Consider the following 26,765-nt stretch of genomic DNA (forward strand, 5'->3'; position numbering starts at 1 on the left):
CTTCAACAGGACAACATATCACAGTACGTTCATTCAAAAACACGCTGACATGCAAACAATGCCACAAAACTAGAATCACTCAAATGACAAAAATCTTGGTGCAGCTTTCAAACACTGAAACGGCTGAATGGATGGACTGTAGCAGAAAAACACGCCTGGTTTCATGGTTTTACTCCTCTGGCACAGACGAGTGACTTCATTACACAGAAAACTGTCAGGGCTGTGAAACGCCTTCACACATAATTCTTTAAAAAACTGCAGTCCTCTGTTCCTGGCACTTAGTTATGGTGAACTTTTATAACAGTACTCATGAGGGCCAGACACACAAAAAAAGGGCCAAAATATTAGCTTTTAAACAAAAATGTCTAGTAAAAAATCCCCCCACTATTATTCTAGTTTGACAAATTATTGGTAGAGAAACTTAAGCCATTTTCTTCTGATATCAAGCTCAGGGTGGGAAAATGAAATGCTGTTATGGTACTGCTGGATTAAAGGTTAAACATTTTTCATTAATTCATTCAAACAGCAACTGAGAAGGCAATAAAGAGAGGGCATGGAGGGTTTAACAGATTTCCAGAACAAGAGAAGATCATTTTTCAATTTAAAACACATTTGTTCAGCTTTAATGACCTTTTAAAGATGTTTTTCTGTGGCTTTATGCTTTTATTTTGAAAGGGCAGCAAATCAATAAGGAGAAATGTGGGGAAATGACAAGAGGGAAAGGAGCCACAGGTAGGACTTGGACCTAGGTGGTCCCCTTTGAGGGGAACTGCCTCTGCGTGAGGCTACTGGCCCCCCAGGGACTGCAATGTTCTAAATCAGTGGTTCCCAACCTGGGGTCCAGACAACCCTGGGGGGCCACCAAAGATCTCAGGGGGGTGCAGAGCTCTCTGTAGTTATCAAATTAGATGTGCATTTATATTTAATTTTTTTTTTGTGGTTAAAAACATAATGTATGATGTATTGGAGCCACATAAAAATCAGACAAAACAAAAAGTATATTTCTATTTATGTAGTTGTTTTTAGATTTAAAAACTGATTTTTCACATTTTTTTCTGAGATCATAAAGTCAAATATTTACACAAAAATCGAATTAAAATTCCAAGGTAAAATGTCATAGATTTTAACATGAACTCAAAAATTTGAATTTTAGAAATTAAAGTCTGACATTTATAATATTGTTTAGTTTTACATTTACAAAAACCAAAATTAAAATAGTGGTTGGATAACTCCAGTTCACAGAAATGTCTCTTCAAACTCCAGACCATAATGTAAATGTGATGATTCTGGGCTTAAATCACAAGTTTTTCATATATTTTTTACTTTAATCTCAGATTAATCTCGGAGAATTTGATCCTGAATGTCCAAATTTTGACCTTTATCTTGGAATTCTTACTTTAAATGAATTGACCTTTTAAAGGTTAATCACTAAATACTGAAGCTAACTTTTCATTTGCTTGGATACTTTCTTGGCGCTCTGATTGGTCCGCTGATACACCAATCAGAAAGCCTCCTCTCATAGCAACCGTTGCTGGGTTTAAGAGAAATATTTGCCCCTGCTCTTTTCAGCGAATGGCGGTAAAACTGTGACTTTAACTCCGTGACTTCAACATGAGAAATGCCCTCTGTGCATTCAGCTCCACCCAAAGAATATCCCCACATACGCTCTAAGGTAAGAGAAAATATTTTATTCTGTTCAAATGTTCGGTAAATAAAGTAGCGAGCATAACCTAACGTTGACACTGCTATTACTTTACATTAGCTAGTTAGCATTAGCATCAACTGCTAGTCTAGTGAGGCAGATACCACTGTCTAACGTTTCTTTTATCTCTTTTGACATCTTTAGCACCAGCGTTAGGGGATATTTTGAACCATTTTTACAAATGTGAATGTAGGGTATAGAGGAACAAATGTTTCACCTGAGATGTTCTGAGGCTTCATCTCCTTTAGCTCCAGTGTCTGAAGCTCAGTCACAGTGTGGAGCTCCTGGATTTGTACTATCTGTGATTCTTTCTAATATCCATCAGTACAACTTTATAAAACATCCGAGTCTTCCAACCTGAGCTGAAATCAGAGGAAAATGGCGGCGGTGTTGATGTGGCATATTTAAATCATTCAGATAAACTAGAAACAACAATCGTCAACATTTCAATGGTAACAGAGATCTGTCTTTTTTCTATCCATATCTGCATAAACACCCCAATAAAAAATGTCCTGTAGCTGGGAAAAAAAAATCATTGAATTATTTTACTAATTAGTGATTTTTTAAGTAAAACCTGGGACCTTTCCACCATCATAAAATAAAAGCAATGATTTGGAGTGAGTCGAGTCAGCTGAAACCCATAAAATCCTTTAAATGCTCTGTGTTATATTTTGTTTGTTATTACAGCACATTAAAAGTGTGTTTTTATGTCAATCCCAGTAGAGCTCAGCAGCTTTTTCAGCAGCTCTGGTTCCTGAAGTTACTTTCCCCGTTCTAATCCTCCATTGACTTTTCATTAAATCTGCATATCAGTGTTTTTAACTTAGGCCAAGAAAACTAGCAACCTGAAAAATCAGGAATATAAAAGAATGCTGATTTGCGTCTAACACAGGATTAAAGAAACACCAAAGGTACAGGTTTTTCGTACATATTATTTTCTAAGAGAACTTCACATCCCACAATCCATTGCACTTCCTTTACCAAATGTGCTGTTGTAGGGTGAAAAATGAAACATTCTGTCTTGTTATTCGTCAGGATTTTTTTTTGCTTTTATGATCTTATTTTATTCTTTTTCATTGTTGTTTACGCACACAATGAGCAGGAGTAATGAGTCAATAAATGGTTCCCTTTTAAAATGCAATTAAGCTTATTTCAGCATGTTTCTGCAACATTTTTATGCTGTACAACAGCAATCACCATGGGGTACAAATGCGCAAGGGCCAGGCTGTTAATTAGACAGATAAGATCTATTGAGATGTTTTAATTTCCTTTGTAATGTACATATTTCTGTACTATGAAATGAAACCCAGATTCTTTACAAGTATGTGATATATTAGAATTAGTTTTTTTTGTTTGTGCAGGAGATTTTTGGTTTAAAATGTAATTAAACTGCTTATTTGTAGAAACTGATTTTTGCAAGTATGTGGAAAATTAAATCAACACAAGGGTTAAATCACTGTCATCAATCGCTTTTCAAACTCTTAAACATGTAGACAATGTAGACCTTTTTACATTAACGTTATTGTACTGTTTATACTTTGAATAATATTTTCTTAAATAATATCAAGGGATTTTTTAAATTGTGATTGATCTTTAGATTACTGTAGTTAATCTTGATTAATCTCCCATTTTTGTCCCATTTCAAAATGTCACTATTGTCACCTAAAACTGCTTTTATTTTGAAAGAAAACAAAGATCTTTTGGGAGATTGAAGATTATGATGTGAACCTAATCATGGAAAAAGGAGCTTGTTATGGCTCTTAAAGGTAATAAGGGAACAGTAGAAAGGTAAATGTTTGACAACACAAGGGTTAACTAAGGCTGCACGATATTGGATTTTTGCCGATATCCGATATGCCGATATTTATAGATTCATTTTAGCCGATATCGATACCGATATTTAAATATGTTTTATGGAACGAAACATTCAGTCCTTTGAACATAATTTTAGGTTTGATGATGGAAAAAGAAACAAACTTTTTTTCTTAAAACATATTTTAAAGTTTAAAGAATGAAAATGAATAAAGAAAAAGATCTCAACTTACATAGGTCTATTGGTCCAGCCTAAACTCCATTAATTTATTAGTATGGCCAAATTTAACAGTTTATATACTCTGATATGCCTGTCCCAAATTTCGGATGTAAATATCGGCAAAAATTTTGATGTCTGCTGATACTGGTATCCGGCTGATATTATCGTGCATCCCTAGGGTTAACCAAAGTGTGCTGATAGGGAATATAAAGTGTGAGATTAATGCACTAATTATGGATCTGAATTAGGATAAATGCATTAATGCTGAAAGTAATATTGAAGTTTATGTATGTGTAGAGTTTTATAGAGTGAATCTGGTATGATGTATATTCTTGTCATGTAGAGATGGTTAACATTTCCATAACAACAGGAGCCAAAATCAAAGATGTATTTGCGCTCTAGGATTGTGGGTAGTGAAGTTCTTTTCCCTGTGATGCTGAGTAAACCACATTTTTCTTAAAACAAAGTTTAAATCATGCAAACTTTTGTCCTTCTCAGAAACATTTTCCTTCGTTTCACACCAAGGTAGCTCATGGTGAGTCTACCTCGGACAGTTCAGACGTTCTGGCTAAAAACCAAATCCACTACGGAGACAAGAAATGGGACTTTAACTTCCAGAACCACACTATTGAGCCCTACATCCCAGCTCTATGTTTGTAGTTCTTCATGCAACTTTTGCTTTTGTTTCTTGAAGTGTTGGAATGTTACAGAATTAAACGTGAAAATGAATCACTTCAGCAGAGAGGTATGCATAGTTTAATCATAATTGTTATAAATGAAGTTTGACATCCATTAAAGTCTTGGTAGCATGGCTTTAAACTGAATATGCTCTTTGTCTTTGAAAATATAAATTCCATGTAAGAATAAAGTTTGATATGTTGTGACTGCTGGTTTTGCTTAAGGGCATTTTCACACCTTTAGTTGGTTTGGTCTGGTCTGATTTCGGGCTAATTTATTCCGCTGTTGCTGAATTAACTTAAGTTTGGTGTGTGTTCATATGGAGACATTTATAAGTGGATCAGAACATGTAATGCACAAGGAAACATGCTCTGATTGGTTGGAATTTTTGCAGGAAAATTCCGGGAATTAAACAAAAACTAGTTGAGTTGTGTCTGGCTGTGGTTGCTCCAAAGACACTTTCCATTTCCTGCATGGACAGACGACTACACAGACCGATGTTGGCTCTGATCATTGCCTTTACCTAACCCCTAACCGTTTTTAATTGTTTGCATTTATCATGAGGTGCAGCCATGGCCCAACAGTAATACATTGGTGCAGTTGGGTTGCTTGAGGTGCGTATCAAGACAGTAGAGAAGAAGGCGCACGGTAATCTTCCTGAACTATGACCTGTTCACCCACTTGCTTTTCAAAGATCCACCCTGTATGCCTGGCTTACTCGACTGGTCTAGCCCCAGTTAGGGCTTTTTCAGTCTGTCTCAGAACATGTATTTGGTTTGCACCAGGATAAATTCAAAAGCTTTTACAAACTGTGCTGACTTAGCTTAAAGACTAGAGTTTGTTTTAACCAAACCAAATGGGATAGGTGTGAAAACGCCCTTTAAGGCCCTGTTTATACAACAACGTTTTACTTTGTTTTCTGTTTTTGTTTCCAAAAAGTTCCACATTCAGACAGCAGCGTTTTCAAAACAATCTCCGTTCACACCAGACTGCGGGAAACACCAAAAACGATGTAGTGTACATGCCAGGCCAGTAGATGGCGGTGTAATTTTCGTGCCTGCACCAGGTTCTGACTCAACCCATATGCCCTTTGATCGCCTACGGGCTGCCCTTCGACTGCATATGGGTCGAGTCAGAATGCAGGCACGAAATACGTCTCCGTTGATCCAAGCGATGGTGAAGTAAACCAACACTTTGTTGGAGAAGTATGGTTAAATTCAAAAGCGTGAGGAGCACGAACGGTACACTGGTATCAGCCATCTTTGCTTTGGGATTTGCGCATGCGCTATAAGCCTACTTGCACGTGGGTATTTACTTCAGCCGCAGTGCGCATGTTCGTTTTCAGGAAGAGCCATTTTTCCTGTTTACACGGAGGCGGGGTCGTTTCCAAAAACTTCCACTCAGGACAAGTTTCCAAAAAGTTCAATTTTCAGGCACCAAAACGCCGTTGCCGTCTAAACAGACAGCCAAAATGCTACAAAACTTTTACGTTTTCACTTGAAAACGTTGTTGTATAAACAGGGCATAAGTTAATCTCTCAGGTCCTGGGCTGTGTTTTATGATCATGAGAACCGTGGGCTTGTAAAGTCCAGGTATTCACCCCTGCCATGGGTCAAACATACTTTACTTACTTGGCAAGTTTGTAAATTTTCATCTTAAAATATAAACACACAGAAAGATTTAATTGGGAGGGGATGGACACAGGAAGAAAAGGGAGCCCATCTAAATGCTTTAGATGCCCTTCATCTACCATGAAATGTGTGTCTGTAGCTATCGCTGGATCAGTGGCGAGCATACTAAGTTTTCTCAAAGAAAGCTTATCTTCAATCAGGTTCACTGTGTCCACTCGTCACAGTGATGCGTTCTGGCCTTAACTGGTTCAAGTAAAAGTCGTTCTGAAAGGGCTTTTGGCTTTGCCAGCTACATGGTAACCATGCATGAGCTGACCCTGCACTCCAACCTCATCATGGAGTGAAGGAACTCAACAAGTGCCCCTGACTATCAACAGGCACCAACATAAGGAGTTCATTTGTCCCTTATTTGATTGAAGTGAAAGTAAATGTTGGTTAGGTTTTGGTCACAGGTCGGGTGGGAATACGAGAGCCTCGGCAGCACATTCTGCGTCGTCCTCTTCATCTTCCTCAGGAATATTCTCAGGCTCCCATGTAAAAACGTCTGAAGTATTGTCTGAGAATGAGCCAGAGCTGGGCCGACCCACCTCCCATGGACACAAAGCATCGCGTCGACCCAGTGCTAAGTTTTCTTTGGATGCCTCTATCTGCTCTGTGCTCGTAACTGCCGGGGTCTCTTGTACGCTGGGTATCACCTGGATCTCTGTGGCTTGGTCTTTGTCACTAACAGGATCAACGGCTTTGTTTTCAGTCGAGGTTTGCGGATCATTAGATTCCCAGGGACATACATCTCTAGAGCTGTCTTGCTTTTTGACAAGTCCTGGTTCCTCAGTCTCCCATGGACAAACATCTGCCCTTGCACTGTCTTGCTTTTTCAGCACTTTTGGGTCATCCGTCTCCCATGGACAAACGTCTGCCCTTGCACTGTCTTGCTTTTTCAGCACTTTTGGGTCATCCGTCTCCCATGGACAAACATCTGCCCTTGCACTGTCCTGCTTTCTCAGCACTTTTGGGTCATCCGTCTCCCATGGACAAACGTCTGCCCTTGCACTGTCTTGCTTTTTCAGCACATTTGGGTCATCTGTCTCCCATGGACAAACATCTGCCCTTGCACTGTCTTGCTTTTTCAAAACTTTAGAATCATCTGTCTCCCATGGACAAACATCCTCTCGGGCACTGTCTTGCTTTTTGAGAACATTTGGGTCATCCGTCTCCCATGGACAAACATCTACCCGAGAGCTGTCTTGCTTTTTTAAGACTTTTGCTGCTTCAGTGTCCCATGGACAGACATCTTCCTTTTTGCTTTCTTGTTTTTTTGCAACTTTAGTGTCTTCTGTCTCCCATGGACAAATGTCTGCCTTTGCACTGTCTTGCTTTAGAACTATTTGTGCTTCTGTTTCCCATGGACAAACATCTTCCAGGGATTGCTTTTGTCTTTGTAGTTTCTCCGATGAATCTTGTACTACACTTTTGACAGCCCCTGCTTCCTCTGTATCCCATGGACAAACATTTGCATGAGTGGCACCTTGCTTTTCATGACTTTCTGACATTTTGAGCGTCTGCATTACATTTGATTCTGGTGGTCCACCATCCCATGGGCAAACATCTGCTAGTCTTTCCTGTCCTTGGGACATTGTCTTTGTTGCTGTGGTTTTCTCAGGGACATCAGTTTCCCAGGGACAAATGCTTTCTCTTTGGCTGTCTTTCCCACCAGTCTGTATGGAAGCAGCTTCCAGAGGCAAGACAACTTTCTGTGAGTCTTCTGGTTTGTCTGGATGTCCAGACTCCCAGGGACAAATATCTGCCTTGATGGTCATTTGGGAAGTTGAGTCTGTATTGGTTGGCACTGTGCTCCCGTCTTCCCATGGACAAATGTTTTCCAAGTTTGTGGGAGGATCAGGGAATTCCCATGGACAACTTTCTGTTGTCTTGGGTGCTTGCATACCTAAATACTGTGTAGAGGATTTTGCGTGGTATTGTTGCTCATCGCTTGTGGATGCACAAGGATAAACTGCAGCTTTCATACCTTCTTGTCTCAGGGGCACAGCCAGTGCTCCCTTATTCGCCACAGGATTGATGTTTTCATAAACAGCCTCAGCCTTGTCCTGAACTTCCCAAGGACAAACATTTGCATATTCATTATCTTGCCCAGCTGAAGGTTTAGAATCAGCTGTCTCCCAGGGACAAATGTCTGAAGACTGTTGTGTTTGGGAATCTCTGGACACACTAGTGTGGTAAATAACAGGGACATTCTGCACTTCCCAAGGACATACATCACCACGACCACTTCCTTGTCTTCTCACAGTTGCATGCTCTTGAGATTCCCATGGACATACGTTGGATACCTGTGAATCCCAAGGGCAGACGTCTGCCTTGATGCTCTGCTGCCTCTTTTGTTCCTCTCCAGCTGCCTCCCACGGACACACATCGACATGGGAAACGTTACGAGCTGGAGTAATGCGATTACTTCCTCTTCTGTGAGTTGATGGAGTTCGACAGCTGCTGTTAGTTTCCCAAGAACTGACACTACTACGTTTGCTGTTTTGCCTTGATAAAAATACATTTTCATAATTGCCATCTTTTTGCATATCATCAATGTCCCAAGGGTAGACCGCAGATTTTACTATTACAAGCCTTCTTGGACTTCTGTCAGAAGAATCCCCAGATGACAATCGGATGGCATTTTGCTTCACCAGGCATGGTTTTCCATCGGCTGTTGTCAGACTTCTTTTCTGCAAAGACTTTTTTTCTGTGCTTGGACGTCTGCTAGATGCTCCTGATCTTGGTGTAGTTACAGTACTTTCCTGGCTTTTTTGTGAGACGGTATCCTCTTTATTTTGACCATCGGTTTCGGACTTGTTTGCTGAATCCATTGATCCCACGATGGATTTGACAGAGAGCCACTTAGTGGTAGCAGTTCGCAAGGAGAAAACACGTTTATCTTTAGTGACTTTTGGTCTTGGTGAGCCTGGTGCACTTGCAGACACAGATAGCTGTTGTTTTGTAGATCCAGCCTCATCCTGTGACACCTCTTCTGTAGGGGCTTTTTCTACAGGGGCTGGTATATGGTCCCAGGGACAGATAAGTGCTTCTGGAGATGCCGGCCCTTTTTCTGCAGATTCCTGAGAATTTGCATAGGTGACATGCTTCTGGTTCTTGTCCCCTGTTTGTTCCTGCTCCACCTCCCAAGGACAGACCTCAGCCTTGTCGTATGACTCGGACTGGAGGGCACTTCTAGTCTGGTCGCTGATGGACATGCTCTCTCTGGATTGTGCCAGCATTGTGCTCGATCTGTTAACCTTGGTTATGTTCTCCACTGAATGAGCCGGCGTGGATGTTAGACTCCAGGACTTATGAAGCCTGGTATGATCAGGATGCAGGAGATTTGTATCAATTGTCAGGTTTTGGGCACTGGCAGACTTGCAAACCCCTGGAGGAATATCCAAGGAGTCTGTCTCAGAACGCCGGGAAAGTCTCTTCACAGAGTTGGCGTCCAACATGGAGTCTCGTAGGGAAAGGTGTCTCTCCCTGACATAATGATGATCACTTAGGGACTTGTGCAAGGATGGAGATGGGGACTTAACTGAGCTTTTGTAGCTGATACTGGCAGTATCGGGGACCGTCCTGAAAGAGTCAGTCTGATTTACTCGTCTGCTGTGGAAGGATCCGTCTTTCTCTTCGCGGCTACACTGCCGGCTCACGGTTTCTGGGATCTCAGCGATACGTCTAATGATGGATCTCCCCAACGCACATCGAGAACTTCTCTTCTTGGACAGATGAGGGTTGTTTGCTGTCATCTTCTTGGTCTTGTGGACTTCTAACTGGGCATATAACTTCTTCAGTTCGTCCTGGTGCACATAAGAAGGGAGGGAGTTAATGAGAAGGTGGAGGGAAAGATACGGAAAGCCACATGTCAGGGCAGGCAAGGCAGGTTTTTGTTTAAAACAGATTTTAGGGTCAGAAAAGGATAAGTGGTGGAGAGAAGATATAAGAACATGTTCACTTGACTGTTTATTGTATTTCATGTAGATTTATAATTCAGATTATAATAGATTTAAGGTGTATTTAACAGAGTCTTTATGTGTTTATCAGTAGAATTAAGGGACATTTATATTTTTTATTTAAATGTGACTTTTGGGTTTTCATCCACCTTTTGTAGGTTATGTCCCAAAGCAAAGTGATAACATCGTTCTGAGTTTACCCTGAAGTCATCCGGGTCCACACTGGGTTCACTCCAAGCCGAATGAAAGCTGCTGTTGAGGTACGAGCCAGAGCGCCGCAAGTCCACTTCATCTTCATACACCTCTGCTGCAATCTCCTCCCTCCCGGGCTTGGACACGTAAAGAAACTGCAGAACATAACAGTATAAATTTGTATGTTATCTCTTCAGGAAAACTCTGTACTTACAATAACATCCTCATATAATACCATTTATCCTTTACCAAAGAACATGGGGTTAAATTAAGAGTCCACTCTTCCACAGGCACCCTATAGATGCTGGATTATTGGAGAAAATGGAAGATGTGAGGTTGGCAGACAAATGAGCTCTTTCCAACAAACTGCTGAATATTAATCTATCTGGACTCGCCCCTAACCTCCAGTTTCCACATACAGCGACTGGGAAACGATCTGCCGGCGAAGCATTTGTGGAGCACAACCCTTCCTCTCTAGTCTATCAGAGCATTTCCACAGCCGGCACTCCAGACCGGTAGCGGTGCGTGCTTTGAGCGCCACTTCATCCCACTTTGCACCACTTCGTTCGAGATACATGGATTGGCATAAAAACAGCTGACAGTTGAAGTTACGTTATGTAATTTACTCCTTTAGTAAAGCGCAGGGCTACTTCATCACACGTTTGGTTGCTCCGATTGGCCTGTGATGAATGTGACAGAAAGAATGTTCCTTTAGTCACTCTACATTTTTTTATTTCCCAGATGGATGTGAAATATTTCCCGTACCAGCTGTTCATCTGGCTTGTCGGTTTAAAGCTAAGTACCTTAGGAATGAAGAGCAGGGCGAGTGTCACAGTGATGGTCACATGGGTGTGCGTGAAGGAGAGCAGCAGCATCCAATCAGGATGGAGAGAGGGAAAGGTGAACCTGAGGGGGAGACAGAATCATGTCACATAAATGCACCACGACACCACTGAAACATTTCCTTCATCTGAGATGCTCAGAGCTGTGCTGGCCGGTTACCTGAACAGGTGAAACATGGTGGAGAGAAGCAGCTCGTTGTGAATGGCGATGCCCATGTAGCGAGGCTCATGGAAGGCTGAAGGGACCGGCCTGACGGCGGTCCACAGGGAGCTTCCCCAGCACAGGAACAGGAGCTCAGCTGAGGATGAGAGGAGACGATGGTCAGGGAGATGCTTTACACTCTCTTCCTTCTCTCCCTTCTCACTCGTCTTCTGCCAAAGCTGCCGTTTTAACGGTGCTGTTCAACATTACCGTTATATATATACCACACATCATATATTGTCGGAAAGCACAGATTCTCAGCTCTCTGTCAGTGTTGGAATTTTTTAGATTGAGCAAACTTTCGAGGAGTTACAGTGTTGAGAATCCGTGTAGCGGTCTCACGATACTTCTGGTGTTTTGCTATGAATGCCCGTGTCATATGGTTGCGAGTACCGTAATGAACCATATATGTGCACATGCCCACAATTCTCAGCTTTCCAACGCTGTTTGAAAACACAGCACTGGCGCTGGGTCAGTAGGTAAAGGGTTAAAAAAAAAGCAAAAGTGACTGATTAAAAAAAAAGCAATACGTCTTATTAGAGTACTCGATTAATCACCAGAAGCATCGATGGAGTACTCAACTACAAAAAGAATTGATTGCTGCGGCCCTAATGTAAACCACAATAAATTATGATATGAGACAGTTTTAAACGTTGCTGCTGATTCCCAAGGCATTCTGGGAGACATCCTGAAAACACTCAGTTTGGAATGTTCATGAAGGACCACGTGGCTCTAGTTCTACCCCTCCACTCAGCAAGAATCTGGACACCCCTAGAAGTAAATGCACAAACGTGGGGTTGGGTTAAGTGGGAGGGACAAGGGTGGGGATTGGGATTGAGCCAAATTGTTTGACAGCCCTAGTCATTTCTTGTTCCATTAAATTGTCTTCTTAACGACTGTTGGAACTGTAAACTCTGATTACTGCGAGTGGCAGATGATTATTTCTGTTTTTCTAGTGAGGTGTTGTTCACGTCAGCCGGCCCTTTACTGTGAACACTGACGGGCTCCTGTATCTGAGCTGCTTTCCTTCTTCCTCTTTCTGTCATTATTTAATGCAGCACTGAATAAAGGGACTATCTTTTCTCCATGGTCACAGGCACACCACACACTGACTGGATGCTGTGTCAATGTGTGCACTGTGAAACCAAGGTGAGGAGAAGATGAGTCACTGAAGGACTTGTACTCAGATCCATGACTCTACAAAGGCAGAGAGCCGGATCTGAGATAAAGTTACCATGGCTGCATTATTAGAGTGGGAGGATCTGTAAGCTCAGAGCATGGTGATCCTCTTTCTGTCTTTTCTAGTCTCCTCTTCAGGACCGCCGTCACTCACCCACAGCCATCATGTAGTCCCAGCGGTCCAGGTAGCACAGGTTGAAGCCCTGGCCATCTGACGTGCTGGTTGTGATAAACACAGGGATGTTCCTGTCCCGGTTCTGGAGGATGCCAACCGTCCACGCACACAGGAACCAGCTGACGGTCATCAGCATAACCCCCAGAATCCTCAGCAGGTGGAGGCTGGACATGTAGGGGACTCTCTGAGCGGTACGGGAGAGGAACACCTTCAACACCCTGAAAGAGGCAGGAAATGGTCCATATTAGACAAAGTGTGTCGACAAATGTGTAATGCTTCTGTAGAACCCTAATTCCATAAAAGCTGGGTCAATGTGTGAGATGTAAACAAAAACAGAATGCCGGACTGTCAGATATCATAAACATATTTTATTCACAATAGAAAATACTCAGATATTGAAACTGAGACATTTTACCATGTCATGAAAAAAATTAGCTCGTTTTGAATTTGGTTGCAGCACCACCTATCAAAAAAGTAGGGACAGGATAACAAAAGGCTAGAAAAGTAAGTGGTAGTAATAAAAAAGAGCTGGAGGAGCATTTTAGGTTAATTGACATCAGGTCAGTAACATGACTGGGTATAAAAGAAGTGTTTAAGAGAGGCAGAGTTCCTCAGAAGTAAAGATGTGCAGAGGTCAACAATCTGTAAAAAACTGTGTAAAAATTCTGGAACAATTTCAAGAAATGATTAAAATTTTGGGTGCTGGTGAAGTTCAGGCCCTCAGGTATGACTGGCATTGTCTGTCGACACAGTTGGCCGTGGCGTCCACAAATGACTGTCAAAGCTGGATCATACAAAGAAGAAGCCATATGTGAACAGGAAACAAAAACGATGGGTTTATGGGATTTGCAAATCCTTGCATTCTATTTTTATTCACATTTTACATATCGCGCCAGCTTTTTTGGAAAAGGGGTTGCCCTAGGAGGCCAAAATACTAACACCTACCTGTACATTTTCAGAGTAACTGTCCCGTAGACGATGGAGAAGCCAAGCATTCGGACCCAGCGGAGCAGGATACACCTGAACGTACTCGGCTTAAAGTACATGATGAAAACCTGCAGAGACACAGGTAAAGTGAGTCAGACCGCCGTAAATGTCACATTTCATCACCCTTCTCCACCTCTGAACACAGTGAGTCATAATATACCAAACCAGCACTAGAGGAGGTTTTTAAATCCTAAACCACCTCGAAGAAGCCTTTTTGTGTCTCTTTAAATCAGTGGTTCTCAACCCAAAAGTGGTTTGCAAAGGTCTTTCTAGTGGGTCGTGAATGTGTGCCAGAGAAAAAAAAATATGACAAAAACTCCATCTACAGAGGCCTTAAGTCAGTGTTACTCAACCCTGCTCAATCAAAGAGAAAAATTGTTGGAAAAAAACCTTTAAAAGAGCCACTTTAGTGGTTTTAATTGAAAAAATGGCCAAAAGCAGCAAAGAAAGTAGCATTAATGGTAAATTAGAGGCAAAAAAGGGCAGAAAGAGGCAAAAGTGGTGATAAGTTACCAAAAAAATGAGTTACAGTTGGCAAAAATGGTGAAAAAATGGCAAAAAAAGAGTGAAAATTACTAAGATGGGCAAAAAGCTGCAAAACAGTGGCAAAAATGGGAAAAAAAGTGGCAACAAAATGAGTGAAAAACTACTAAAATGGGCAAAAAGCAGCAAAATGGTGGCAAAAGTGGGAAAAAAGGCATTTAATGGCAAAAGGCAGCTTCAGTGGGAAAACAGTGGCAAAAAATGGCAAAATAGCAAATGGCAAACAGCAGGATAAGTGTGGCAAAAATGGACAAAAAGTTGCAATAATGGGCTAACAGCAGCAAAAATAGGTAAAAGTGGCATAAATGGACAAAAAGTCTTGAAAAACATCCAATTAAGGGCATTGGAAATATACAGACAGATAATAAAGATTGACAATTTATGCCTTCTGTATAGGTGTGGGGAACAAACTGTTGATTGTGACTTGCAATGGATAATTTCTGAGGTCATAGTTTCCATTTTTAAAGGTTTTCTGGGGGAATCATATTTTAAATTAAGACATTAAAGGACCACAAATCATCACAGAGGAGCCACATGCTGAGTATCACTGCCCTAAGTGAACATGCAGTTATTTTATACATGCATTTTTTTTGTTAGGTTTTCCAATGATTCCGAGTAAAATTCAGTATTTTTCTCTGAAATAAGACTGGTTTACCCAAGATAACAAGGAAATTCTTCTGGAAGTTACCAGACTTCTATCTTGGAAAACTGGTGTAAATTAAGATGTATGCATGCAAGTCCTTCTGTAATGATGCGCTTTTCTAACGTGTTTGTTTTGTCCTGTCTCTTTGTTCAATACATTTTTTCTATTTAGGGTCCAAATATCAACATTTTTTGGAGTGTTCTTTTGGCTTCATGGTGTAATGGTAGCCAAGAATACTTATTAACCAACATTCATGAAATAAATGAAGATTTTTTTTTTTTTTATGTGGGTCATGATTTCTCTTCAGGAGGGCGTGGTGGGTCCTGATGCCTGACTAGTTGAGAACCACTGTTTTAAATGCAGAGAGCTTCCTCTCATCCTTCTTTTCCCTGAGAGAAGCAGCAACCTCTGTGGTTGAAGAATGAAGCTAATATGGAACTGCAGATAAACTCCACTCCCTCAATGTCCACTTGTACCCACAGTGGACAAATTCAGTGGGTTTTGACAATGAGCAGTCCAGCATTAACACTTAAGTCTTGTTTCAGTCTCCTTGAGGAAAACGAAACTTGATTTTCCCCAGAGTTTTTATCATTATAGATCTATTAATAGTTTGTTCTAGTCTCGTCTTCATTGTGGAGAAGAAGGTAGTTCAGCCAGTCATCTCAGGTTGTTTACACATTTGTTAGGGCACAAAACATGTTTGACATCAGGCTGCGACTTCATCACTCCTCACAGTCTGAGGCTGGGGTGGAGGTGGGTTGAAGGCGAGAGGGTGATCCAGGGCAGAGCAGAGGAAGAGCCTGGAACTCTTGCAGCTTAAAGGTCAGATATTTTACCAAATTAAGACAAGTTTGTCCCCTGAACATGCCTGTGGAGTTTGTTGCTGTAAAAGCACTCCAGTATTGGATTGTTGCATGTCTAAAAACCTCTCTCTTTCAGCCCTGCTCAGAACGAGCTGTTTCTGTCTGTGGCTTTAAATGTTAATGAGCTGTCTGACTCCGCCTCTCTCAGGAAATGAACGTGGCTTTCTTCTTCTGTTTTACTTTATTGGAAACGTATACATTCAAACAATGAACTGGCAGCTGAGAGGAGGATTCAGAGGGCGACACTTTCCTCCAAGCGATGAGGGCCAATCAAAGCTGGGGGCGGGGCTAACTTCCTATGTGACATCATGCAGGGAAAATCTGAGAACGGCTTGTTTCAGCACACATTTTCTGAAACATGGGGGGGGATTCTGATTCTTGGGGGGATTGTGGAGGCCAGGGTACATATTTTTGTTAGAAAAGCCTGAAAAAGTGTGTTTTGCATAAGATGTGACCTTTAAGTAAACCACTGATGAAGGAGGATGTGATTAAGATGTGTGTCAGGTGTGAATCGTCAGGTTGTGATGACTGCCTGAACTAACCTGCGGGCTTCTTTACATTTGGCAGACATTTTAGTCAGAGTTTTAGTTTGCAAAATTAACAGTGTCTTAGACAGTGTTTTTTTTCTCATGTCTCTTTTAAATGATTCTATTAACAATAGGAAGCTTGGGGTGCGCAGATGGTCGAGTGGTTTAAGGCATGCAACGTGTAAACTAGTGGCCTAGGGTTCAAATCCAGCCTGTGGCCCTTTACCCCTTGTCTCTCCCCACTCTCTTCCCTGTTTCTGAGTCTATCCACTGTCCTCCTCTATCTAATAAAGGCCCAAAAATTAATCTTTAATAAAACAACAAACAAAAAAAAAGAACCTTTAGTTAGTTGCTCTGAAGCCCCATGATCTACATTCTTTTCCTTTTATAACCTTGTGTAGCGGTGTTAGTGAGTTCACTTGCCATCACTTTCGCTTTCTTTGTGTAAAAACTGCTCATCACATGTGTAACTATGATTTTCATTCTATAAAAGCACCTTTTAATAAGCTAACTCCTCACTGAGATCTATAAAACATATAGAAACCAGGTTTCCACATTAACCAATCAGATTTATTCTCTGGCCTTGACCTGCCCTCGGGTTCAGACCATCTCTGATTAAACTCTTCTCCTCTGGATGTTTACAGCATGTGCTCTCTGCCTCCATACGTCTCTGTGAGGAGCTGATCCTCTGTGAGCGGTTCGGACACAATGATGTAAATTTGTGTTCACATTTTCAGCTTTAGCCGATGCTCTTATGCGGAGTGACGGAGAGCGACCGTCACAGAGGAACCAGCTTTAATTCCTGGATTACAGCTCTGCTGTTACACTAAAGCACAACCAACAGACTGAAATATACATCACATTTAGTTCAGAGGACATGCTTTAGATACAGGAGTTTATGTCTATTAATGCTGATGAGATGTGTTGTTTATACTCCGCTGAAATATAAAGACTAAAGCCGTTTACTGATCCTGGTTCTGATCGTGGAAAAGCTTCATTGTCCTCATGCTTTTGTTCATCCACCTATATTAGTATCAGCGTGAATTCAGATTTTATTTTGGCGTTACAGAATATGAGAGGAACAGCCAAGCACCAACCTCTGGTGTTGAAAGGTGAAGCCAGTGCTTTAAAATGCTGCAGCTCCTCCATGTCTGTTAGAGGCCGTCTACAGAAGCACTCCTTGGACAAAAGTCCTTTTATACGAGGGCTGTCCATCCTACAAAGGTGAAATTCAGGCACTTTCGAAGCACTTTTAAAGTGAATTTCAAAGTTTTCAACCATTTTATATGACTTTTAACATTTTTAAAGCGTTCAGATGGTATTGTACTTTTCTGTCTGTCATGTTTGGCAAAAATGCAAAAGAAAACTTTGACAAAACTAACATCTACAAAAAAAATAACAATCCAGTTAAAAGAAGGTCTCTGAAAACACGAGGGGGACTTGAGAAGTAAAGGCCGGCTCAGACTACACGATTTTTTGGTTGTTCAAGATGGCACCATGCCAGACTATAGCTGGGTTTCCATGACACTTGGAAATGCACAAAATCAAAATAGAGCAATAAAAAACTGGTAATGGAAACACCTGAATTTCGAAAAAAACCTAAAATATTGCTAAAAAGTTTTTACACTTTCATGAGGAGGTTTTTCAGGCGTTTCATAAAGAAATATTGCTGTGCTCCATTTGTACTGGGAAGTCGGACTTTCCGAGGTCCCAGTTGCAAATTTCATCTGGAACGCCCCCTGAAGTTGGATTTCCAACTCGGAAAGTCGGACGATCCTCACCAACCCCAACTTGCCCACAACGTCATAATCCAAGATGGCAGAGTCGTGCATCAACAGTAATGAAAACTCTATTAATGTATTAATTATTAGCACTTCTGTTTTGTTTTTGTGAAATTAAATCAGCGGTATACGTAGTTCTGTCCAACGTCTATCTGTGGACATGGTACTATGGTGTTTGTATCTATAAAATACCATGTTATGCGTTGTTTTCAACTAGTATAGCTAACAACAGCTAACAACGGCTGAACATAACAACAATAGCAGCAACAACAGCTTTTCCGACTTGATTACTGGAACGCCGGTACGGCAGCCATAGCTAAGCTAACTCAATGCTAAACACTCTACTTCCATCGAGCTCTGCAAAATAGAAGTCAGCAGGTGTTATTTTTCTGAAATGCTTTTATTGTGAACGCCTTCACCAGGAAATATGCTCAAGTCGTTAGCAGCTTAACGCACCTCAGCGGGATAGAGATGAAATGTGAAAGTTGGAGTGCAGTAAGAAGTAAACCTAGAGTGACTTAAAAAAATAAAACATGTTTTCTGTGTTCCTATGCTTAGACACAAATTGAGTGTGCAATCAAAGGCTTGTTTTAAGGGAAGAAGGTGGTTTATAGCACTTGAATTTGGATTGAGAGCATTATCTCTTTTTAATTTTGTAATACCGTGATATAATACTGTTAGCGTCAAAGGCAAGAAAAATACCGTGATGTGATTTTTAGGCCATATCGCCCAGACCTAGCTGGTGGAACCCATAGCTGGAACCGAGATTGTGATCCAGGCCTTCTGGTCCAACATCAGAACCTGACCTCATAAACGCTCTACAGAATGAATGGACGCACATTCACAGATGTGATAACAATATGTTATCATTCATTCATTATTTATTTATGTGGCAGTTTGCATGTGTTCCCTACAGACAGTTTGGCCATTGCCATCTTTATGTGTTGAACATTTAAATGTGATTCAAAAGCAGGTAGATCCGGGCTAATGTAAACCCTGTCCTGTTTGTCAAGATTTTTATGATGGTTAAAAGTCTTCCAGCATGGCTGCCAGTCCCATTAACATGTCCACACATCTGATATAAAACTTAATCAATAGGTAATAATCTTTACAGAAACACCTGTAGTCAGCAGGAAGAGCTGAGAGACACTTTCACACGGCTGACCCACATTAACATCCCTTTAATTGGTAAAATGACTGTAAAGATTGATTTGATAATCGTTATGAAAACTGCCGACCCAGCCCCCATCCCATTCTCACACGGCCCCCCTCCCCCTCCCACAAACGGTCCATTATGATATAATCCTGGGCAGTGCTGGGCAGTGATCTGTAAAGAGTTTAATCTGTCGCTCTCTCACCGGGAAATAGAGAAGCAGAGAGCCGAACAGGATCGTCTCCAGCAGCAGGAGGCCCGACGCCCGGATCCTCTAAGGGAGGAGAAAACACCACGGTTAGAGAGGAGAGGAAATACGTAGGTTTAAAGACCACATAGATGTATTTTTACATTATGACCTATTTACTTAAACCTGTAATCTGCACGTCTCTTTATTTATACCAGAAACAAGTGCCACATCGCTCTATTCTCATGATAAAGGACAGATCAGAGGACACACTCCTCTACTACTGCCAACATCTCTGATTTGAAGTTCAAATCAAACAATTTATTTAAACATGCAAACATGCATAACTAATGTCTTTTAGAGTTGTGGTTCTCAACAGGTGGGTCAGGACCTTAAAGTGGAGCTGTTTCCAGTGAACTGTGAATCAGGGATTTGCACAAACAGCAGGCTCATGGGTAAAAGTTGGATCCCTTGGTCGTGAACACCATAATTATAAGCCTTTTATCCTTATAATTTATTTACATATAAACTTTAAACAAAAAGTAAGGCAATGTGTGTTTGGTACATTATCTCTTTGTTGTAACAATGCCTCTTGGCAATAAATCTTATCCCACTGGAAAGCCTGTTTATTACCCTTTTAAATGATGCCACATTTGTAAGGATCATGCATTTGTGGGATGAGCAGCAGAGTTGAGTATGTGGGTTGCGCCCATGAAAAATGCGCCAGATCTTCTCTGCCAATGCCAAACAGCTGATTCTGCTGTTGACTCTTGTTTGGTGTGGTGGATTGGATGATTGAAGTTTGAAGAAACAAGACATTGACGATTTAACAATTTATTCATTTCACAAACAGGAGCTTCAGTAGCGTGTGGAAGCACCATACACCATACATGGAACTTGGCCTTCAGTTTGGAGATGGTAGTAGGGTTCACTCCAAACAATGCCACAACTTGGTTTTGCGGAACACCAGCTTGAAGTTGCCCAACCGACGGGCCCTATCCAGATCAGTCAAATGTGGCATGCCGATTCTTGAAGCAGACATCTACTGACCACTGTAGCCCCGCCCATGCTCACAGGTGCTGTCAACACCTGGGGGTACCAGAAGCTCAAAACAAGAGTCAATATCAACAGCAGAATCAGCTGTTTGGCATTGGCAGAGAAGATCTGGCGCATTTTTCATGGGCGCAACCCACATACTCAGCTCTGCTGCTCATCCCACAAATGCATGATCCTTACAAATGTGGCGTCATTTAAAAGGGTAATAAACAGGCTTTCCAACGGTATCAGATTTATTGCAAAGAAGCATTGTTACAACAAAGAAATAATGTACCAAACACAAATTGCCTTACTTTTTGTTTAAGTTGATATTATTTTTATCTGTCAAGTTCCACAATGAAAACAGAGTGAAAAGCTCTCTTGACTGCAGTGCAGCTGCCACTAGTAGCCACTAGCGCTCCTGTTAATGGACACTGCCATGCTGCCACAGTGCAGTGAGCTAATAGCACTTAGAGCATATCTAAGAAGCGGTACAGTTAGCTTTATTTGATCTAGAAAATGTGGATAAAGTTGTGTGTTACCAGATTTCTACAAAGTAATGTCAAATCAAAATCTGTAATGTAAAATAAGTGACTGCTTAAATATTCCTCCTTCTAGTCAGTCTTTAGTAGAGTCTCCTCTGTCTGCAGTCTCAGCTCTGAGTCTGTGTGGATAGGTCTCAGTCAGGATCAAACATCTGGACTCTGGAATTTTACTCCATTCTTTGCTGATAAACTGCTCAAGCTCTGTCAGGTTGATCAGGGATCAGGACTGAACAGACCTTTACAAGTCCAGACACTAATCCTCTATTGGATTGATGTCTGGGCTTTGACTCGGCCGCTCCAGAACATTCTCCTTGTTGTCTTTAAACCATTTCTGTGTAGCTTTCTCTGGATGCTTCGGCTCATTGTCTGACAGGAAATACATATTCTCCCAAGCCGTAGTTCTCTGTCAGACTGAAGAAGATTGTCCTCCATGATTCATTTTACCCTCTACCTTTAAAGCCTTCCAGGGCCGGCAGCTGAGACGCATCCCCACAGCATGATGCTGCCACCAGCATGCTCCACAGTGGGGATGGTGTGTTTGTGCTGATGTCAGTGTTTGGCGTCTTGTCTGTTGGTCTCAAAGCTCCATTCTGGTCTCATCAGACCAAAGATCTTTCTTCCTCTTGACCATGGAGTCTCCCACAGTCCTTTTGGTGAACTCTAGTCCAGATTGAATCTGAGTTTTCTTCAACAGTGTCTTTCTCTTTGCCACTCTCCCATAAAGCTCTGACTGGTGAAGAACCCGGCCAACAGTTGTTGTCTGCAGAGTCTCTCCATCTCAGCTGCTGAAGCTTGGAACTCCTTCAGAGTAGTCATAGGTGTCTTGGTGTCCTCTCTCACTAGTCTCCTTCTTGCACGCCCACTCAGTTTGTGAGGACGGTCTGATCTAGGCAGATTTACACATGTGACATATTCCTTCATTTCCTCATGATGGATTTAACTGAACTCTGGGGGATGTTCAGAGACTTGGAGATATTTCTGTCTCCATCCTCTGACTTAGACTTTTCAATAACCTTTTCTCTGAGTGTTCTTTTGTCTTCATGGTGTAATGGTAGCCAGGAATACTGATGAACCAGTGACTGGAGCTCTGTTAGATTAGGTCAGTCACTTTAAAGGGGGTGAATATTTATGCAGTCACTTATTTACATTACAGATTTTTATTTAATTGACACTGACATGAGAACAAACCAGGAGGGCCACTTTTAACAGCTTTTCTCCCTAATTATGTGAAATATTATAACAAATATCAGGTTCACAGTTTAGTACAAGCCTACAGAATAACTATATTACTTTAGAGGGATAATAGTGCAGTGGTGGCTGCTGCAAAGATAATGAAATAAAGATGAATAGGCAGTTATGTAACAGGTAGGTTGATTAACATAACATAGGTGGATTTGTCAGTAACCAGACTGCATGGATTCAGGTCAGATTGACTTCCTGTCACTGTTTTTGTTGCTTAAATAAAGATTTTCCCTCTTGTTGACTCTGTGATTGATACAGATAGTTTGGACTGAAGATCTGGTGATAACACTAGCTCTAAAATCCTGACATAAGGCAGCAATGATGGCTCAAAGCTTGGAACAGCTCTCCAGATCATCTCTCCATCCCAGCCCATCTGTACGGTGGCCCTGTTGAGCCAAAAAACAGCTCTGACTCACCCTGTTCCTCCGATGCCTGTAGGCCACCAGCATGCTGACGAAGATGAGGAGCATGAAGACCCCCTGCACGGCCAGCACGGCGGCCCTGAGAAGCCAGGCCTCCTGCACCCAGCAGGGGGCGCCGTCCTGACAGCTCCTGCACCCCGGCCAGCACGGCAGACAGATGGGCAAGTTTGGGTAACACACTCGTCCGTCCTCGCTCGTGTTCACAGGGCCGCCATCTGCATCGACACCCACGCAAACCCGTGTGAGTTGAGCGTGTCCATGTGAGTGAAAAACCTTCAGATCTCACAGAACACAGCAAGTCCGCAAACAGGGGAGTCTTTACACCGCTACACCATGAAATATTTACCAAGAACCTGGTTTTTATCACATCAACAAAAACATTAGCTTCTTTATTGTTCAGGGAATCTCTAGCCTCAGCAACAATCACATGTACAATCTATCCCAACATTAGAGTAAACATCACTGTAAACTCATGGCTGTATTTATGCTGAATTTTTTAAAGGTTTATTTGGTGATTCTTTTTATGTGTTTATTGATAGAGGAGGACTGTGGATCGAGTCAGAGACAGTGGAGAAAGACATGAAGGCACGCTGATTTTAGATGATGCTGCAGCGCTGTCTTTAAAGTTAACAGCCAATCCAGACTGGGTGTGAGGCAGCTGCATCTCAGCTGTATGAGGGCTTTATTTTCGTTTCTGCACTCATGTTAACAGGCCTGGGTTGAAAACAAATGTTCCACCAAATAAAATTGATTCTCCTATTTTGATTAAGAGATAAAACATATACGTAACTTCATGCATCTTCATGTATCTGTATCTAGCCATGTCATATCACATCATATCTTCAAGCATCATATCATGTTGCATAGAAAGGTATTGTGTCTTATTATCACGGACCGTAGCGTACTGTAGCGCATGGCATTGTCACTTACACTGTATAAAAAAATCATGAATCCTTTTTTGCTGACATTTACAGTCATGGATGAAAGTATTGGCACGCCTGGAATTTTTCCAGAAAATACACCATTTCTCCCAGAAATTGTTGCAATTACAAATGTTTTTGGTATACATGTGTTTATTTCATTTATGCTCATTCCAACAACACAAAAAATCTGAAGAAAAAAGACAAAATTGATATAATTTTACACAAAATGATTGTCCCCCTTTTAAAACTGTGGGTAAATGATTTTATTTCCAGCATGTGATGCTCATTTAAACTCACCTGTGGCAGTAACAGGGGCTGGCAATCTAGAAATCACACCTGGAGCCAGTTAGAATGTCTAAAAGTTGACTCAACCTTTATGTTGTGTGTCTGTGTGTGTCACACCAAGCATGGAGAAGAGAAAGAAGAGCCCAGAATTGTCTGAGGACTTAAGAAGCAAAATTGTGTAAAAATATGAACAATCTCAAGGTTAAAGACCATCTCCAGAGATCCTGAAATTCCTTTGTCCACTGTGTGTAATATAATCAAGAAGTTTATAACCATGGAGCTGTGGCTAATCTCTCTGGACGTGGACAGAAGAAGAAAACTGACAAAAGAATGCAACGCAGGATAGTTGGAATGGTGGATAAACATCCTCAGTCAACTTCCACACAAATTCAGGCTGTCCTTCAGACTCAGGGTGCAAAAGTGTCAGCTGGGACCATACGTGGTCATCTGAATGAGATGAAGCGCTATGGCAGGAGACCCAGGAGAACCCCACTGCTGACAAAGAGACAGAAAAAAGCCAGACTGGAGTTTGCAAAAATGTACCTGAGTAAGCCTCAGTCCTTCTGGGAGAACATTTAGTGGACAGATGAGACTAAGGTAGAGCTTTTTGGAAAAGCACATCATTCTACTGTTTACAGAAAACAGACTGAGGCCTACAAAGAAAAGAACACAGTACCTACAGTCAAACATGGTGGAGCTTCAAGGATGTTTTGTGGTTGTTTTGCTGCCTCTGGCACTGGTGCCTTGACTGTGTGCAAGGAATCATGAAATCTGGAGACTATCAAAAGATTTTGGGCCACAATGTAGGGCCTAGTGTCAGAAAGCTGGGTCTGGGTCAGAGGTCATGGGTGTTCCAGCAGGACAGTGACCCCAAACATACCTCAAAAATCACCAAGAAATGGTTGGAGACAAAGCTGGAGAGTTCTGAAGTGGCCAGCAATGAGTCTGTTTTGTTGCAAGAAGGAACTCTTCAAATCTGAGAGACCTGGAGCAGTTTGGGAAAAGAAGAGTGGTCCAAAATTCCAGCTGAGAGGTGTAAGAAGCTTGTTGATGGTTATAGGAGGTGATTGGTTTCAGGTATTTTTTTCCAAGGGTGTGCAACCAAATATTAAGTTGAGGGTGCCAATAATTTTGTCCAGCCCATTTTTTGATTTTTGTGTAAAATTATGTCAATTTGTCTTTGGTTTTTTGTGTTGTTCCAATGCACATAAATGAAAAAAAAAAACACATGTATACCAAAAACATTTGTAATTGCAACAATTTCTGGGAGAAATGGTGTATTTTCTGGAAAAATTCCAGGCGTGCCAATACTTTCATCCATGACTGTATTTAAAGACCCTGCAAAGTGAAAATAGATCTGTATTCAGGTTTGTTGTATGACAGGTCACTGTGTTATGAACCCCTTAACCACATTTCAGTTAAATAAAACATGTCCAAGTATATAAAATTAAGCTTCAAAATCATGAAAAATGAGGCAGTAAAATCTGCTCCAGGATCGTGTGGGTGTGTCTGCTGGATGAGTGGAAGCCACGCCCACTTAGGAGAAAAATGATCCTCTCCAATAAAACGAATGCGACAGTGTAAACTGAGGAGAGCACTCATGCCATTAGCCTGCCTCTTGACCTTTAATTGACCTTAGAAGAAGAGGTAAAGTCTGTTTTCTATCTCAAATCTCTGTTATGAGGCTTTAAATGATCCACAGACCACTGTGGCTGATAGATTTTGTAAATTTACCTCACAATGAACAAAAAATCAGTATTTTACTGACGGTTAACTTTCAATAAAGGCAGAGACATCAGCTAACAACAGAGTGGACTGAGATGAACTGCTCTGTGATTTTTTGTAGTGTCAGAGGGGCGGGGTCATTCCCCACTGTGGGCTCGTGACATCATGAGTCCACATATTGGCCCCACCCACATCAAACCAAACCAGAACAGAGGTGGAAAACTTTCTAAAGGTCTAAATCCAAAATTCAGTCACATGTTGATCTCAGTGTTTTCACATGTTTACAGCAACCAGATTCCAACATTTTTAGAGTGTTAAGATAGAAATTTTGGATTTTACTTAACAGGGTCTTTAACATCATCATAGTTAGCACTAGCTTTCCAGCACCATCAGGGACTCTCCTACCCACAGCTACGTTAAATCCATCCTCTTCTATGAGATTGTCATTGGATCCTGTGATCCTACTCCTAATGCAGCCCTCTAGGTAAGGGAAAGGTTATGAAGGATATGCTTTACTAATGCATCAATGAAGCATTTATATCTGTATTTATGAAAGATAGATAAATTATATACAAGGCCGACATAGATGATGGGTATGTAAGTATTTACTAATGCTTTATTAATGCTTAGAGCAATGTTACTCAACCAAAGAGCCAAATGGTTGAAAAAATGCCTGTGCAAGAGCCACAATCTAAATGGTAAAAAGTGGTGAAAATGGGTGAAAGTTGCAATGAAAATAAGAGAAAGGTGGCAAAAATGGTCAAAAAACGGCCAAAAAGTGGCAAAAATGAGGGGAATTGGGGCAAATAGGCATACAATGGAGAAAATTGTGTGAAAAGTGGCAAAAATGGGCGCATAGTCAAAAAATTGAGTTAGAGGTGGTTCAAAAGCTGTGAAAAATTAGTAAAAAGCAACTAAAATGGGCAAAAAAGCTGTTAAAAGGTGGAAAAATGGGGAAAAAAATGTGCTTTAAATAGCAAAAGGCAGCTAAAATCTGTGAAAAATTGCAAACAAGCAGGATAAAAGTGGCTGAAACTGATGAAAAATGGGAAAAAAAGTGGCAATAATGATGGAAAAGTTGCTACAAGAAGTGGTAAAATGGGCTAAGAGCAGCAAAAATTGATTTAAAGTGGCAAAAAAATGTAAAAAAAGGGGCAAAAATGAAGGATAAAGGGGCACATAGGCATACAACGGAGAAAACTAGGTGAAAGTGGCAAAAATGGGTGCAAAGTCACAAAAATTGAGTTACAGGCGGTCAAAAAAACTAAAA

The 26,765-nt window shown here is 41.3% G+C and overlaps 1 protein-coding gene across 1 annotated transcript in view; it reads right to left on the reverse strand.

Moving 5' to 3' along the window:
• Positions 1-6,489: 6,489 nt before the first annotated feature.
• gpr179 (G protein-coupled receptor 179) overlaps positions 6,490-26,765 on the reverse strand; it is a 34,284-nt gene continuing 14,008 nt past the window's right edge. Inside the window, exons 4-12 of the mRNA XM_041786304.1 lie at positions 22,557-22,792; positions 19,337-19,405; positions 13,580-13,689; positions 12,614-12,852; positions 11,239-11,377; positions 11,040-11,142; positions 10,245-10,391; positions 7,552-9,891; positions 6,490-7,338 (exon numbers count right to left, since the gene is read on the reverse strand). Coding sequence (XP_041642238.1) covers positions 6,490-7,338; positions 7,552-9,891; positions 10,245-10,391; positions 11,040-11,142; positions 11,239-11,377; positions 12,614-12,852; positions 13,580-13,689; positions 19,337-19,405; positions 22,557-22,792 — 4,232 coding nt within the window. The remainder of the gene's footprint in view (positions 7,339-7,551; positions 9,892-10,244; positions 10,392-11,039; positions 11,143-11,238; positions 11,378-12,613; positions 12,853-13,579; positions 13,690-19,336; positions 19,406-22,556; positions 22,793-26,765) is intronic.

This window comes from Cheilinus undulatus, linkage group 4, assembly GCF_018320785.1.
Source record: "Cheilinus undulatus linkage group 4, ASM1832078v1, whole genome shotgun sequence".
Classification (NCBI taxonomy): Eukaryota; Metazoa; Chordata; class Actinopteri; order Labriformes; family Labridae; genus Cheilinus; species Cheilinus undulatus.